Raw genomic sequence first — 17315 nt, 5'->3', positions numbered from 1 at the left:
ATTATTTATGTGTATTTTAAGGCTTTATACACTCTCCCCACACACTGCACAACACTGCAGAGCAACACTATACGCAGCGATCAGACGTCTATGTGAAATGGACAAGGCCAGATGCTGAACGCTGCTACATGGGAGACAGACGACACTGATGCTACGGTCGCTGAACCAATCAGAGCCCAGCGCTGTACACTACGCATTTTATTTCCCTTTAATATTCTTGTAATATGTTTTGATTATTACTTTTTATATATTTTTATATTCTTTAAATTTTTTTAGGCTAGAAAATGCTTATTTTTACCACAAAAAGAATTAAAAATGTAGCGATTACAGAGCCAGTCTCTGTGACTGAACTGTTGTGTTGCAATGCACCATGGGAGTTCAGGGTGTTGGGGCTTTAAATGTCGTTGTTGTGGTTTTTGTTAGTGTTACAGTGTTATTAGCGTTTGTGTTTTATTGTGTTTGTGTGGTTTAGTCAACCTAGTTAGTTTGGTTACGTATTATCTTGTCAGGACTGTGAGTGTGAAGTGACTTCCTGCCATATTTTGTGTAGTGCTGCTCTGTGTGTGTCAAAATAAAAGCATCTGCCAGTAACACTGCATGAAAGGCAGATATTGCCACAATAAGTATATAAAAATATTTATATACCGCAAAGACTTGCGATATAGTGAGAAATCCGCGATACCACATGCAATTTGGACTTAATGTTTTGTTCACCTCATGTACAAAAAGCAAGCAGAACTCTACTCCAGTTTTAACAAAGGTGCTGTTTATTACAGGACTGTTGTGTTGGATTTGCATCAGACATTGCAAGTGATTCTATTTTTCTTGTCAGTCGGTGTAATTTCCGTTCACTTGTTGTGGTGAAAAGAGAGAAATCATGTTTAGTAAGTTAAGTCAATCTCGTGTTGTCTGAAAAGCAACAACAACAGGACAGTATCTCCATATTGCCAGAGTAAATGAAACTGGGTGCTGCAAGATGATTGTCAGCACAGCCTCCCTGTTTTTTTGCGATTTATTATAAAGTATAATCAGTATTAGAATCTGAAGAATAGCAAACAGCATTCCCTAGCTAGCTATAGTTTACTGTGAACTTGTTTGATTGATAGGGAGTGTTTTTTTTTTTATTTTTATAAGCATTAGACATATTTGCTGTAGGAAGGAGAGCAGACACTCTGGTTTTCAAACAAGCAATGTGACTCGTTCAGCTGCAGCAGCTAATGGCTGACAGTTTTCGGGGTCTTAAGGTCAGCCAGAGGTTTCCTTGTACCTGCATTTGTGGTGCTGCTGTTGGCCTCGCTGCCTTTGATAGAGCCCTGCTTTATTTCCTCATGCTCTAAAGCTGATAAATCTTAGTTGTCCCCCAGTGTGTGGTAGAAAACCAGAACTACTAAGTGAAATGTGAGACAAAGGTCACCAAAGCGACCCTAGGGACATGTACCAGAGCCTTGTAAAATGCTCTTAAGTTCCGCTGAAAGAGGGCTGGGTCGTATAAATTGTGGGAACTGATATGCTTCTTTTTGTTCTGCTCAAAATCTCTCACTGTGATTTTTCACAGGAACCCTGGGTGTGGTTACTGAGGTAACGATGAAGATTCGTCCAATGCCAGAGTATCAGAAATACGGCTCTGTGGTGTTCCCTAACTTTGAGCAGGGAGTTGCCTGCCTTCGAGAAGTTGCCAGACAGGTAACGCGTTACTCTTTCCTTGACATGTTGTGCTTTGTTGCTGCTTTTCCTCCACATCTCAACATGGGGTTGAGGCCAGAAATATATAGTTTTGTTTTTTTTTGCATGTTTGAGGTTTGCTCAAGCTTTAATAAGCACTTTCAGGTCGCCATTTCCCTCCTAAAACTGAACTCCCAACAAAAAGCTGATACTAAGCTACCCCACTAACAAAATACAACCATTTCTGCAGCGGCAGTTGCAGAGTGAAAATCAGACCTCTGTTTTAAGAATGCTAAGACACTGCAGAGAGTATTATGTCACTATCTGATATAGTGGGTTCAGTATTTATCTGACAAAACAAGCCCACAATTTTTTTGTCAGGGGATGTTGAGCACAATTTTTGCGGCACATCCAGCATCACTGATTGTACTAAACCTTTATCAGAGCTCTTCAGTTCATTCTGGATGTAAATGTACACATTTAGCACAGTTTATTTCTGTTTTTCATGCTTTTGTGTTACAACTGGAGCCGCACAGGCTGATAAGGCCAGTGCAAAACTTCACAGAGCCATTTGGGACGTTTTGTCAAATGATAAAATTAATGGAAGTGACTTGGAAGTTCTATAAATTGGATAATCATGACATCAAAGAAAAGCTATAAAGCCAAAGCTCCAACAGTTGGATTGAATCTTTATGCTAGTAAATGTAGGTTGACTTTGGTGTTGTATTATTTGTATTCAGTAATTTGTCATGATTCTGCCATTTTGCAAGAACTATGATTGAAACAAACTAATACAGACCCATTTGTTGTTGTTTTTTTCCAGAGATGTGCTCCGGCATCTATACGGCTCATGGACAATGAACAGTTTAAATTTGGTAAGTCTTATTTATTACCCCTTATTAATCCCACAAGGGGAAATTCTGATTTTCGCGTATCTCCCCAATTGGGGGAGAATTTAAAACTTGTGGTGACTTTTCACTGTAAAAGCTGGACTTTATTTCACCTGGTTCACATTTTCAAATGAGTTTTTTTCCTTCTAGGCCCCAATAAAAGTTGTCATTTTGATCTGCAAGCTTTGCAACATTAGACACACTGCAGTCTTTTAAAGAGCAGTAATCAGCCGAATTTCGTTTCTGAATTTTTTGTCAATATTTTGGTTTGTTGTTTCACTTAGCAATAAATGGCAATAGGGTAGCTTGCAATCCTGTCACCCTCGACAGTGCTGAGTTGTTAAATAGATTATTATTTCCACAGCAACACACACACACAACCACAAAGATTTGAAGCACGATGAAAAATCACCCTGGCCAAAATTAAGTAGTTGTTACGTTGAAGTTTTATGATGTTGTTTCTTAAGGTCTAGTGGAATGCATCTGGCATTGCCAGAGATCTCTGTAAAGTTCCCCAGTCTCTGGGGATCTCATTATCTCCCCTATATTTCCACTTTTCACAGAGTAGGCACTTCTTAGCATTAAGCAGGGAAGATGAAGTGACCAGGTTTTTTACTAATAACGAAAACTCATGGCTCTATGATACCTTCTTGGGCTTGTTAGTGGCTTGTCCTTACTTTTAATCATGCTGGCTGTTCAGTAAGTTGATGTATTCACAGGTTTCTTTCAGTTTGGGACTACAAGTACAATTTAGCGCTGCCCGTCTTGACACATAAGATGAAAAATGAGCAGGTTGTAGTCAGGAGCAGTGTATGTTGATATGCAAAAAACGAACCCAACCACAGAGGAGAGAGTTAAAAGCAAAATTGCGCTGAATGTAGGTGTAATTTTCTCTCTCTGGATTTTGAGTATTTAATTAACGAGTATGATGGCTGTGAGAGACCTTAAGACCTGCAATCAAATTTTGGAATGGAAACAATTAGGACACTAAGTGATGAAGAGACTTGAGCATGGGGGGAAATAAATGAACTGTTAAGTCTCGGCGACATCACCCATGACTTCCCCGCTGTGATTGATAACCATCCCACTGGCCCTAGCCCCTCATTTTCGCTTGTCCACAGGCGCTTTTGTGCGTCCGATCAGGAATAAATCAAAAAGTGTGGGTGAGGAAGACGGATATCACTGTGTCAACCCCACTTCCCTTCGGAAACTCTCTGATTTATAGTCGCTGTCGCTTGCAGCCACTGGCCAGTTGTAAAGTTATTCAAATGTTACTATTTATTTTTCCTCCTTTTGTTTGAAACTCCAAATAAATCTGACTCGCTTGCCCTCTCAGAACGCCGGAGGATACAAGCAGAAGTAGGCTTTGCCTAATGTGTGAAAAATAGCATTAGTTTTTTGAGGCCCACTTCTGTGTGAAGAAATGGAGCTGACTTTTATCTCATATTTTCACAGGTCATGCCCTGAAGCCTCAAGTATCTTCAATTTTCACATCCTTTTTGGACGGGTTGAAGAAATTTTACATCACCAAGGTAAAAATAATTGCAAGTGAACACCAGCACCAGTTTTTTTTGGCCACAGGTGTTTTCCATGAAAAATGAATCTACCTTTTTAATTTTCAGTTCAAAGGGTTTGACCCCAACCGCCTGTGTGTGGCCACCCTGCTATTCGAGGGAGATCGTGAGAAGGTCCTGCAGCATGAGAAGCAAGTTTATGACATCGCCGCAAAATTTGGGTAAGTTCTAGTCGCTATTTTTCCAGAGAATTAAGATCTGATGCAGAAATGTGCCGTTTGGTGGGAAGATTACGTTGAGGCCCTGATGTCACTTTAGTTAACCAGACTTCACGTCGTAGCAGTGAAAAGAATACAAAAGCACAGTTACATGCCTGAGATTTGGTCTTCCACTCTGTAGTGTGGATTGACGGATCACCTGTGGAGGTCCTCCAAGCAGCCAAGCTTTAATGTTAAAGTAGGTGTTTTGTGGGCGGTGATAGCAGGACGCGGCTCTCTTCAGGACAACACAGGGTGAGAGGACACAGCTGGGGAGTGCTGTGCTGTGACTGATCATGAAACAGATCAATGAGGACTTTGGTGGAAATCAGTTAACTGCCAGCTTGAGAGGAAACCGCTCTCCATCCTGAGCATGTTTTAAAGCACTAACAGTAGCACAGCTTCAAAGATCCTATCATATGTTAATCTATCATCCACCTGCTTATTGTGTTCCAGAATTGCTTTTTTTTGGTGATGTTTAGTGAAGTTTCAGGACCTTAGTCTTTGCTTAGTGACACAAACATATTTAGTATGCTTAATAGGTAGTTGGCAGATTTAATGTCATTAAGTAAGTAACTGTGATTTAAAAAATGGCAAAACTATGATTTAGAAACATCCATAATAGTATGTGTAGAAATTAGTTTCAAATCCAGAATTTATTATTTTCTGTCATTAAATTAAAGGGACATAATTAACTTTATTTTCCTCCTTTTTTCATATTGCTGGAACATTTTCTTAGGCAGCTCTAAAACAAGAAACACAGCAGCTTTTGCGAGCATGCAGACATAAAATCTGAACATCACCAATCTGATTTCAAACATTTTTTTGACAACCAGCAAACACTGTCAGATTTATGCAGAATGTACAGCATACAAATGTAGATTAAGTTTGCATTTAATCAGGAAAAATGATCAATGAAAAGCTAAAAGTAAATATTAATAGGAATGAGTTGACTAAGTTGTTTCATCGTTCACCCTGCTGAATGTAAGAAACCAGTGACTCACTGTAATTTCATTTTAAACCGAACACAAACTGGACATCCTCGGGGAGGAGTGTCACTGATTTCTCACTGGATGATGCTTGTTTATTATATATTTCTAATAGTGTTACTGTATGGCTCAGTGCCCAGACCTGCAGGTAGCAGGACTACTACCCTGGTGACAGAAAGTACTTATACCAAGAGAAGCTTGTCAGTTACACAAACCATCCTCTGCATCACTGCATTATTTCCAATAAATCGTGATCCCCCATCAGACCAAGTGCCGGTGATTCATTAGTCGCGGTTAGGTTTGGTGAGGAATGTTTTCCTCTGGTGTTGGGAAACAGGAAGAAGGGTGAGAATCAATATAGTGATTTTCTAATGAGCTTGGCCTGATTAGTTTGGATGGTGGATGAAAATGTGATTACCCACTGCAGGTGATAGATGTGTGGCTGACCTGTGGTGATGCACGGAGTATAGCGCCATTGATCTGTACATTGTTGGATTGACGGGCTCCAAGACGGCTGTTGTGAGGGGGAGCGGCCCGACCAACAGAGCTAAAAGAAAAGAGCTGTTAAATATTAACCCAGTTGTCTCCTTACAGGGGTCTGGCAGCTGGAGAGGACAATGGGCAGAGGGGCTACATGTTGACCTTCGTCATCGCTTACCTCCGGGTGGGTCACTCCTCTGGCTTTCTCTCGGCCTGAGCTGATGGGCAGGTGGGGCTGGCAGGGAGGCTGCAGTTTGACAGCAGATAGGATAGTGAGCAACAAAGAAAGACGGCAGAATAAGACCTCAGGAGGTCTTTGATTTGATCTGGTCACAGTTGTTGTCAGGGCGATTAACACTGATGCAGGAGAGCACAGTGGCTGTAGACAGAATAACAATAGAGAGTTGACTTAGGTCAGTCCTGTTAGAGGCCTTTCTGATAATCACAAAAACATATCAACAAGCAGGGAATTTACATACACTTGAGTAAACAGGTTACTGACAGCTTTCTCCTGTGATGTTTCTTATGTCTTTTATACAAAAGCCCTTTTTGTAATCAGTGATTTTCTCAGCCAAATTCTTCTTGGAGAAAAAGATAATAGCTAAGTTTTAAATCAGGTTTTTTTGTTGTTTTTTTACAAGCATTCATGTGCAGGACAAATAAAAAAGAGCTTTGACAGCATTGCAGCAGGATAAGGGAAAGATCACCTTCCATAGCAACACACCCACATATTCAAAAACATTTTGATTAACAGTTCGAGTAAAAACTAACACAAAGTGTTCTTAGTGGGTGGCTTTTTACAAAATTCAGACAAATTTTTTCAGCAAAAAAATATCCAAAACTCAAAGAAAGCAGAGTCTTCTATCATTAGTATTAATTCCGCACATAATAAGACCGCTATTGTTATCATTATAGGTTAATCTACTGTTTATTTGCCATTAATTTGTAGCAAAAATGTTCACCAGAGAAGCTCCTAGGGAATTTTAGAATCACTTAAGCTAGTAGAACAGTTGTAATTAAGTTTTGGTGATCAATTAATCAATTATCTAAATACTTCTGCTTTATTTATAAAGATAAAATTAGAAAGTTGCACCTTCAGAATAAGGTCAGAGGCTGTGTGTGTTTTCGATTGCTGATCTGCTACATGTTTTACAGTAACCAGGTGACTCTGTGCATTTGAAATCATAGTTAACTGCGGTTCCCGATTTGTTGCGCCTACTAACGTTAGCGTTTTATTACTTCCAGGACTTGGGGATGGACTACTATGTGATCGGAGAGTCCTTTGAAACCTCTGTGCCTTGGGACAGGTAAATACCTTGATATGAGCAGCAGGCTTTCCCCTGAAATCTGAATATCCATACGCATTTTTCTTTTCTCACCTCCCACACATTCTGCCATGAGAAAGTCCTCTGCTTTTCTCCTGCTCTTGTTCCCCCCTCTTTTCTTTTATTTCTCTTTGCCTTTGCCTTTGTCATTCACCTTCATGCCTGCCTTCTCCCCCCCATTAAACGACTGCGTTGGTGGAAGCTTCGCCTCCTCAACCTACAAACCCACCATTACTGACACACACATACGGAGAGGAGAGATCTATGACTGTGTGTTCTTCTCTGTGTGGGGGGGGAAATATAAGATGTGTGGTGCGAGACTCATCGCACATCCATGTAGTGTGGTCTGCATTTTCCACGTTTTCATTATCCAGTTTTCTCACAACAAACAGGAGCGCACGCAGCTCCTTGTTGTGTAACATGCCTGACGGGAGAGACCAAGAGATCAGGCACTGAGGCGAGCATATGCGCCTGGCTCATTACCCATCCTCCTCCCCATCCTCCACGCTCCACACACGGCTGCACATGCTTAGGACTGGCGGCCATTTCCACACCAGTGGGAATCTCTCCCACAATGGTCGTCATGTCAGTCAGTCTGTCCTCCTCCTCCATCCTGTCCTCTTGGCTTTTTTCTAAATTGTAATAATTCTGCACCACTAATTAATTTAAAGTACATTTCCTGCACATGTCGCTGTTATGATTCAAATGCACAATAGTTGTGTGGACTGAACAGATTTCCTGAGCAGCATCAGTGTGTTTCGACGTGATTTCTTATATCTTCCGTTTGATTTATTTCCAGGGTGTTGGACATTTGCCGGAATGTAAAGGCACGCATCATTCGAGAGTGCAAAGATAAAGGAGTTCAGTTTTCACCATTATCCACATGCAGGTAACACTTCATAAAGACTTTAACATACACTCCCTAAATCTCCCAACCACAACTGTATTGTATGAAAAGTTTTAATACTAGAACAGAAAAGATGTCTGTGTATTCTATGTATTTCTTTTTGTCAACAAATCCAATCAAAAGACCACAACAGTGTGTTATGTGTTCTAGTTTCTCTCCCCTGTCTATGACATTCACTCTTAAATATGTTTATTTTTATTCTAGATGTAAATCTTAAACAACGGATCATAGACAAGTCACATTTTTTTGACTGGCTTGTTAAACTAAAAGGGCGCTATAATTTTTTAATCAATTGTTGCTCAATGAAGTTATTTCTGCTTTTTTTTGGGTACTTTTTTCAGCCGTTGAATAATACAAAGTTGTTGCAAGCAGCATGACAGTGGATGTGGTATTAACTGGAAACAAGCTATAGTGTCCATATTCACGATAACAGAGCAGCAGTGTGGATCATTTATGTGTTTTTGCTAATTTTGGGACAGCAATGAATCTCTATGGCAAAAATATGGTATCTCAGGCTTACAAAATGTTACCAGATTTCTTTTTTAAACACAAGCAGAGAAGAAGAATTTTCCCCAAATCAGAACTCTTCATAAAATTGATGTAAACCCGCTTGACTGATTAAAATGTAAGCAGGCAAAATTGTGAATCTGACCACAAATTGCCAAATTTTTTTGTAATTGGCAGCAGTTGATATTAAATACAAAACAATGTTTAATTAATTACCTGGAAAATATTAAGTTTGCCTACCCAATAGGACTCCTTTTGAGTTAGCTAGAGCTACGCAGACAGACAGACAGACAGACAGACAGGCGGACAGACGGCCGGTGTGGCAGACGGGCGGCGAGCTGGTTGAGGTGCACCAGGCTGCTGCTCGCAGATTGCGAACAGATTAGGCCTCAGCCTGATTATGCTACAGCCATTCATTTCCCGGCTGCAGTCTGTCACATGATTGATTTGTCCATTTAACCTCTAGAACAGTCAGTGTGCCAGGTGATGGGCCATGTCAAATGAACAAGGGCTCTGCACCCTGCTCCACCACAGGGAGCGGAGCCAGAGAGAGAACGTGTAAACAGGAGATGCATTTTATTCTCAACAAAATAAAACTTGTTACATGTTAGAACACGCTGCATTTTTAATAAGCAGCAGCCACTTGTGCAGTAAGTATATTTTGTTCTCTGTGAAACAACAAGCATCAGAATGTCGGTTGAATCATCCTGGTACCTGCAGTGTGAGTGTGGCTCAGGTGATTCAGTAAAAGCATTTTGATGGCCGTTTAATGCCTGATAATGTTACGTTATTAAAGGTGACAGCGCTTCTACGCTGCCTCCGCTTTCTGCTAACCATGAATGGAATTGAGGTCAGAGGTTCACCGGGGAAAGCCAAACCTCCCACTTCACTTTGTCTTCCAATTACAACGGGGAAAAAATGCATTTATTGTATGAAAATGGAGCGCCTGGACAAAACATCACTCTTTAGATGCATGTAAATTAGATTTTCAGAGGGACAGCTGAAGGAGAAACATTAAGGGCTTTTTTCTGCTCGTTTAAACATGTGTCTTGTTTGTGCAGGGTGACTCAGACGTATGACGCCGGTGCCTGTGTCTACTTTTACTTTGCCTTCAACTACAGAGGACTCAGTGATCCAGTACATGTATATGAACAAGTGGAGGTAGGTCCAGTTGTATTTTCTATGCGGATCATAATTACATCTGATGTGATGATATGTTGAATCTCAAACACTTTATGGAGTGAATGTGATAATAAAGTATATAATATAAGCAAGTGCTTTTTCTTTTTTTCCCCTCCAGCATGCAGCTAGAGAAGAGATCCTTGCCAATGGAGGGAGCTTGTCACATCACCATGGAGGTACCAAAAGCTGAGAATTCACACTAAAACATCACGCCTGTTTTCATAAACAGCGAAACGCAGGTGTACACATTTCATAAAAAACATACTGAATTGAATCAGGTGATATTTCCACCTTCACCTAGATTCTGATGTATGAAAAGAGGTTGTATTGAGGCTGTGATGACAGCATGCTGAGGTTTCCCAGCGTGCTCTTCCATGCAGGCGAGCAGTCGTGTTGTAAATGTGCATTTGGTCAGGGATCCTTCATTGCTTCCTTCACATGTCCAAAATCTGTTCCTGCAGCTCAGATGAATGACTCTGACTCGGCTATTTGTTCATTTTAGCAGTGACCAAATGAAACGTGAGCAGGGGAGGGCGGCGAAACAACTCTCTGGGCCCCATCAGGGCTAACCGAAATGGCTGCCTTATCTATATTGCCATCCGCCTCGCTGTTTTCATACATCACTTCAGGCTATTCATCACACCTGTCAAAAACAGTATGCAGTGAATCAGCTGCGATATTAAATCACAATTTTTCCTGAAGGCGGGGACGGGTTCAAAATTAAAAGATTGCTAATAAAAAGGAGGCAGTGGGCTGGGGTAAATGATGCCGCCGTTATCGCCGGCTGTATACTGACCTCCAAACGGTGGCCCGGCCACCCCGAGCAGCACGGGGAGGTGACGGGGGGGAGAGGAGGGGATATTGATGCAGCTCCCGCGTGCGAGGCCCACTCTGTAATTGTGATTAATAACAGTGGGGCTTGCTATCTGGGCGCAGACAGGCCGGTTTGTCTGCCCACAATCAGCGCTTGACAAATGGAGCTAGTTTCACTGGGTTTTGTGTATCAAACAAAACAGATGTAGTCAAGGATGGTGAGGTGGGAGGGCACGGGAGGAAATATACATTTTTGTAGCCCAGTATTTACAGCAGGTCAGTGTTGTGCTGTGTGGGTGTAGGGAAGGGAATCTGGGCGTGTAAAGCGCTCTGCCCTTTTCTCTGCAGGACATAATACTCATCTTACACCACCATGTGTTGACTGCCGCCCATGTCAAAAATAACCGTTTTCGCTTCAGAATGGAGTCAGATTTATGACTTAAAAGCAGTGTTTTATGTTTGATTATTGACTGGTTCTGAGAGCCAGAACACTGGGAGAAATGTCCTCTTTAACTAGGTCACCAGTGTCGCAGCGGTGAAGAGTTGTTGAACATCCATCACTAGGAGAGTCATCCATCTATCAACCCTGCACCACAGCTTCTCAGCCAATACTCTGGCTAGGCCATATCACACAAACGCAGGACCACTACCTTAGCCTGTCTGTCATGTCCTGACCCCCATTTGTCAGAGAAACCCGGGGAGAATGAGAGCAGCTTGTCGAGAGGTCGAGGCTGAGCTCAGCTTCTGCCTTCTCTTCTGTATTAGGGCCACTCCAGGTTTCCCAGCATCCTCCCTTCACCTTGTGGCTCCGCGGAGCTTCAATCTCACCAACTCTGCCTGCTGCACCTCCACACAGGTCACTGCACTCAGGAGATAAAAAGAATGACCTGATTTAGGAAAGTTCCCCTTGTGCCATTCACCCTGAACTTCCCCAGGCTTCTCAACACAAGAAAAATATCACTGTCCCGGGAAAAAAAAAAAAAAAATGTCATTTTCGAAATGGCTACCTGCACTTCTTTGCATGTCTCAGCTACACACATCGAGCCTGCTGAGATTGATTGCAATAGCAAGCAAAAAAGAGAGAATATGACAAGATAGATGTGTAAATTATCACAGTGATGGAGGCAATGATGCAGTCCCAGCACCTTCTGTTTTCTCTCCTCTCCCTGTGAGGAGGGAGGGATGGAGGTGGAACAAGGGGGAAGGAGTGAGGAGGAGGAGGAGGTGGTGGTAGGGAGCATGAGACTTTCTTAGTTATTGGGTAGCAGCTGATCGGTTCCTCTGTCACCATCTGGAGGTTGGTGTGGTATCAGAGTCCCTGGTGACCCTGCTGTCTGCCCCGTTGTGTCAGGAGACGGGCCTCACTAGCCTCACGGCTGATCCCCATCTGGGTTTCCTGGCTGGGCTCTGATAACATGGCGCTGTAACGTGTCAGGGTGGCCTCCTCCCTCAACTTTCCCTGTTAACACAGTGGCTCCCAGCTACTGATGCAGAGAGACGGTGTGGAGGGGGAAAGGAAGGCGTGTGAACACTCCCATCTCACACATTCCTATTTTCAGGCCTCTATATCTAATCTCAGGTGATTACACTGGTTGATTCAAAGTGTTTAAACAGCGAGCAGCACCTGCTTCAAACTGTTCTGTTCTCAGTGTGGGAGCATAGTTATCAAGAGTTGCTCTTAAAGTGACACTACCTCAAACAGTTAACATTTTTGCACATTTACAATTGTTTTCTGCACTCTTACTTTAGACCGACTTCTCTGGCAGGCATTTATTTTCCTTTATTCATTTTTTCTTTATTTCACAAGAATTTTATAACCACTCTAAATCCTCTGGTAGCGACTAGCTTTTCTTTCAAAATGTTTTCTCCTCCAGCAGCAGCAGGATGTCAGTGCAAATGTTCTTGTGACCTCATAGTAAAAGATACATACGGTGTACCTGCAACATCTATAGTCCAATTCAGGCTGGCAACTGAAGCTAATCTACTCATTTTCATTATCATATCTCTTCTGTTGTTACCTTTTTTAAAATTGTTTTTGGATAAAATTGTGAAAGATGCTCATCGCTTTCCCAGAGCCTGAGCTAAAATCCAAAGGTGTTCAACTTACTTAGATATAAAACCAGCCAAACTTAACATTTGAGGAAGTGGAACCGGAGATTTTTGCTTTAAATTAACAGTCAATCAGTTATTTTCCACTGATTAACTAATTAATTGAAGTCTACCAATCGGGCACGGTTAAGCTTGTATTTGGAACCTTATTGTGGTGATTTTATTACACTTTATGTAGGAATATGTGCCATGTGAGTACAGCTTCACAACATAAACAACTCCAAGTTCCATCCTTATTGATATTGTACTTTAATGTTCTTCTGAAGTGTGCATTCAGTGAAATTAACACATTGTAAGTGCGGGACTTTGGGGGGTGTTGGGGCCTCTGGGCAGTTAGCTCGGTAATGTTGCTACTGGGAATTTTTGTTGCGTGTCAACTCCCAGCAGCATCGCCCTCTTCCCACTATTTTTGTCTGTAATAAAAGAATAGTATTAAAGCGAAACTGCCCAAATACAAAGTACAATCTTTAAAGACGTTCCATTAACATGCTCATCATCTACAAATGACTGCATTGACTTAGTTTGATCTGCAGGTTTATTTAGTTTAATGAGTCCAAAATGTAAAAGCTCACAGTCTGACTGTCGTTGAAAGAATGTGTTGGATTATGTTCATTTTGTCGTTTCTTACTTTAGAATAGCATTACTTTTATACCGACAACTAAATAAGGATAATAATAATAAGCAAGGTAAAACCATACTTTCCTTATTTACTTGTTGGTATAAAAGTAATGCTATTCTGTTGAAAGAATGTGCTAAAAAGTGAAAAGCTGAGTTTAAATTTAAAGAAACTTAGCTTTATTAGCTCAGGTTGAAATAAAAGTTTCTGTCTTATTTGAACTTCTGGAACAAATGAGGTTTCCCAGTCCTCCGCAGTCACTAGACCTCTCGCTGGCTCCAGACTCTCCGATAAGAACCTGTCGGGTACAGGCGCCGTGGAGTATGTCGGGCTGGACAGCTGGTGAAGTAATGGGCACCCTCACTAGGCTTCATGCCGAAGCTGCTCTCGCTCCTCAGGTTTAGGGGAAGAGGAGGAGGAGGAGGAGGAGGGACGAAGAGGAGCGGCTGAATGCCAAAAGTCCTGCTGACAGAGGAGCACTGTGTGGTTGGCTTTGGCACCCTAATGGTGATCAGGCCAGTGTCAGGGGCACAGAGCGGCGTTCAGGACAACCAAGCACAACACCCTCGCAGGTCAGCTGGAGGAGCACTGCTCATGTGCACAATGAGACAGAAAGACACACTGAAAACGCCCCGGTGACTCCGGAGGGAGGGAATTGGAGGGGAGTGGTGGCTGGAAGAGTGAGGGAGCCGGGGACGGCCGGCTACAGCCGCCAGCCGGCCCCTCCTCTGGGAACACACAGAGCCTAATGAGTTTGATAGTCTGCTGAGCTCCATAAATCATGCCATGCAAAACATTTCTCCTCTCTGAATAAAAGCATTTATCACCCTCTGTTTATTCACTCACTCTCACAAGATTGATTGGCTCCCAGCAGCCTGCTGAGCAATCAGCCGTGCCGATTCCTCTATTTCTCCCCCTCGGTCGTCTTCCTCGGTTTATTTATTTATTTCTCTCCTCTGTCATTCAGTGGGGAAACTTCGGAAGGAGTGGATGAGAGATACCATCTCCAAAGTCGGCATGGGGATGCTCAAGTCTGTCAAGGACTACGTGGACCCAAATAACATCTTCGGCAACAGGAACCTCCTCTAATTTCCTCGCTGCTGTCCATCTTTAGCTCACCTTTTTTTTTTTCTAAAAGCATCCCGTGCATTTTGGAATAATAGATACTAAATGTGAATTTAAAATGGACAGAGCTCTTCTCCATCAAAAGTGTCATTCGGTGCCATTTAATGATTCACCCCGAACCTTTTTCTTTGATTTTGTATTGCACTTAATCTGCTGTAACAATCACTCACGTTGAAGCTCATTTTTACTGTTGAGTCGTGGCCTCAGCCTCTCACCACGATGCTGCTTGACATGATGCAACAAAACCTTGATTTTTGTTTTGGTTTTGTCACATTTGCTTTTGTTTAACTGCTTCCTAAACACTCTTGCCAACATTGAAACAACAATTTGTTCTCATGTTCCTCTTGTGTTTGTGTGTGTGGCACTTCTTTAGTGGTAAGTTCTAGATGAATGCGCTTTCTAAAGCTCTGTGCCTTTCTAAAGCTTTTGTCTGCCTTCCCTTGTCCTACTACACACTTGTGTACAGTGAGTCCCTTTGTGAAGCTAAACAGACTCGGACATGATGATTTTCAGCGTCTCCTGTTCGTCTTTTCATGCCCTCCTGCCTTCTGTTGTACTGACCTATTGCCATAAGAGACAGATTTCTAAAATTATAAATGTGTGTGTGTGTGTGTGTGTGTGTGTTCTACTAAACCCCCGTTCTGCTCCACTAAATTTTACACCGACCCTTAGAAGTACAGTATGAATACTAAGAGAGATATTCCATGTGTGTTTTTGTACCGAAAGCTTTTACCTTAACATGGTTTGTTACTGAGAAAGTGAAGTGGGGGGAAAAAAGCCATTTCGATCATGCCTGTTTCAGTGTGACCACGTTTGCAGTTTAAGGCCTCTGGATCCCGGTGCTCACGTTGTACCAAAGACTCAATTCATCAGATCATGCAGACATACTTAAAACACGTTTGATATCATAACCACCACACTCATAAACTTTAATTAGCATATGCAAAGTTAACCATTTTGAGAGTTCTCAAATGTAGATATTTGTGACTGTTACATGTGCTAAAACTTTCTATTAAACCCAATTACACCATGTTCAAGACATTTCTTCTGCTACGTAATTGTAAAATTTCTCCCAAAGTTCCTCATCTCCTTGAATAGTTTAGGTATATCTGTATCGTGTAAAAGGTTTTTGGAACGGATACTTTAATGTGTTACATTTTGATACTGGATTTGACCCATTTAGCCACACATTTTGGAGTTTAAATATCCTTTTTTTTTTCTTCCTTTGCTTCACCAGGACGGCTATGTCCTTTTAATTCAAAAATATTCCCCTTCCAAATAAAAGGACTCATTTGGGACCTGACATTTCCCCCCCATGTGTCAAAAATGTGCGAGAGCTTTTGAATGTTACGGCTGTATCCTTTTTTTTTTTGTCAATTTTCCACTTCTAACATAGTAACATCTGAGTACATTTTGTCAATGCTGTTTGTGCAATAAATTGAACTAAAACATCCTACATATGGATTCTTCTTTTTAGTAACGCTGTTCAGAGAGCAGAAATCTCTCTGTCTCATACATCACCTCCAGTTTAGCTCATGACTACTAGTCTTTATTTATACTGTCAGGCAGAGCTGCGAAGGTCAACAGCAGCCTGAGAGCAGGTTTTGTGTTTGCTCTGCCTCTACCTGCATCGTACAGAGCTCAAGGTAATCCACCACAGTGGAGTTTACCAGAGCCTGCCTTTTGCTTCCTGTCAGGCGTTTTTTTCTCTCTCTCTCTCTACACACAGGCTCATTTGGGAGTCATCTTCACCCACACAGCCACCCACACACTGGCTGCTGATGTCACTGCCACCTATCAACAGCAATAGAGCTCAGCTTTGAACGCAAAAACACGCTGCAGCTATTGCACCGTAGTTTAATACCCAGGATCGTGTGAATGCACATGTCAGATATAGATAAAGCGGAGGGATTTAAAATGAAACGTTATTTGTGATCAATGACTGTTGCGTTCGTCTTATGTGGATCAGATTCGTTCATTTGAAGCTAATGCTTATTGTTTATTCATGTATTTGTCCTTCCAATCTCGCTAATCTGATGTGTGTCATGCAATTTCCCCTTTTCATGATTTACAATGTATCTCAATGAAATGTACTTGCATCTGCAGTGTTTCATTCAGATGCAGTTGGTGTGTAAAGATACATTTGTCCACTAGAGGTCAGCACCGCACTGAGAGAAATACAGTAGAAACTGGGAGGCAAAGTCAGTGATGGGGGTACAATTAAGGTCTTTTAAGGAAAGTAGCACTGGTGGAATATAAAAATACTCATTTAAAATGAAAAGTCACTAAAGAGAAAGATTTTAAATATGTAAGTAATTAAATGCTTAAATCAGTAATAGTAAAAGTACTCTTAATGGTGCAAACGCCCTCTTATGCTACTGGATTATTGCGACAAAACCATCAACATCTAAGCAATATTTTACTGATTTATTACGTAGTTCATGACAATTGATCATAATTTAATACTAGTCATGAAAGATGTCGAATATGGTGTAAAAATATGTCCCTCTTAATTTTAGTAGACCAAAAGTACAGATCAGTTTAAAATAGAAATACTCAAGGTAGAAAACTAAAATGCGTACTTGAGTACAGTGCTTGGGAGAAGTGGCAAAAGAAGTATTCAGATTATTCACTTTGGTAAAAGCACCAATACAGCAATGTGAAAATACTCCATTACAAGTGAAAGTCCTCCTTGAAAATGTTGTCTTCAGTAAATGGAAATTAGCAGCAAAAAGCAGTTTAAGCGTTGAAGTCAACGATATGTTATTAACATTTATGACATCATTTGATGAGTAACACTGAAGCATCAGGGTGTCAGCAGCATGTTACTGTTGTAGCTGCTGCAGATGGAGCTGGTTTCACCTATTTTATGTAGTTTTATATACAGGGACAGTAGATAAATGTGACAAGTTGTGAGATGAATGAGAGGAAAGAAGAAA

The 17315-nt window shown here is 41.5% G+C and overlaps 1 protein-coding gene across 1 annotated transcript in view; it reads left to right on the top strand.

The window, feature by feature from the left end:
• The window catches only part of agps (alkylglycerone phosphate synthase), a 29829-nt gene extending 13997 nt beyond the window's left edge, over positions 1 to 15832 (top strand). The window contains exons 11-20 of the mRNA XM_023284301.3: positions 1556 to 1683; positions 2486 to 2537; positions 4008 to 4084; positions 4175 to 4287; positions 5907 to 5976; positions 7038 to 7099; positions 7917 to 8006; positions 9593 to 9692; positions 9832 to 9889; positions 14219 to 15832. Coding sequence (XP_023140069.2) covers positions 1556 to 1683; positions 2486 to 2537; positions 4008 to 4084; positions 4175 to 4287; positions 5907 to 5976; positions 7038 to 7099; positions 7917 to 8006; positions 9593 to 9692; positions 9832 to 9889; positions 14219 to 14340 — 872 coding nt within the window. The 3' untranslated portion in view covers positions 14341 to 15832. The remainder of the gene's footprint in view (positions 1 to 1555; positions 1684 to 2485; positions 2538 to 4007; positions 4085 to 4174; positions 4288 to 5906; positions 5977 to 7037; positions 7100 to 7916; positions 8007 to 9592; positions 9693 to 9831; positions 9890 to 14218) is intronic.
• The last annotated feature ends 1483 nt before the right edge of the window (positions 15833 to 17315 follow it).

The sequence above is a fragment of the Amphiprion ocellaris genome, chromosome 11 (genome assembly GCF_022539595.1).
Source record: "Amphiprion ocellaris isolate individual 3 ecotype Okinawa chromosome 11, ASM2253959v1, whole genome shotgun sequence".
Taxonomy (NCBI): Eukaryota; Metazoa; Chordata; class Actinopteri; family Pomacentridae; genus Amphiprion; species Amphiprion ocellaris.
The sequence above is the reverse complement of the archived record's forward strand: the minus strand, read 5'-3'. Positions and strand labels throughout refer to the sequence as shown.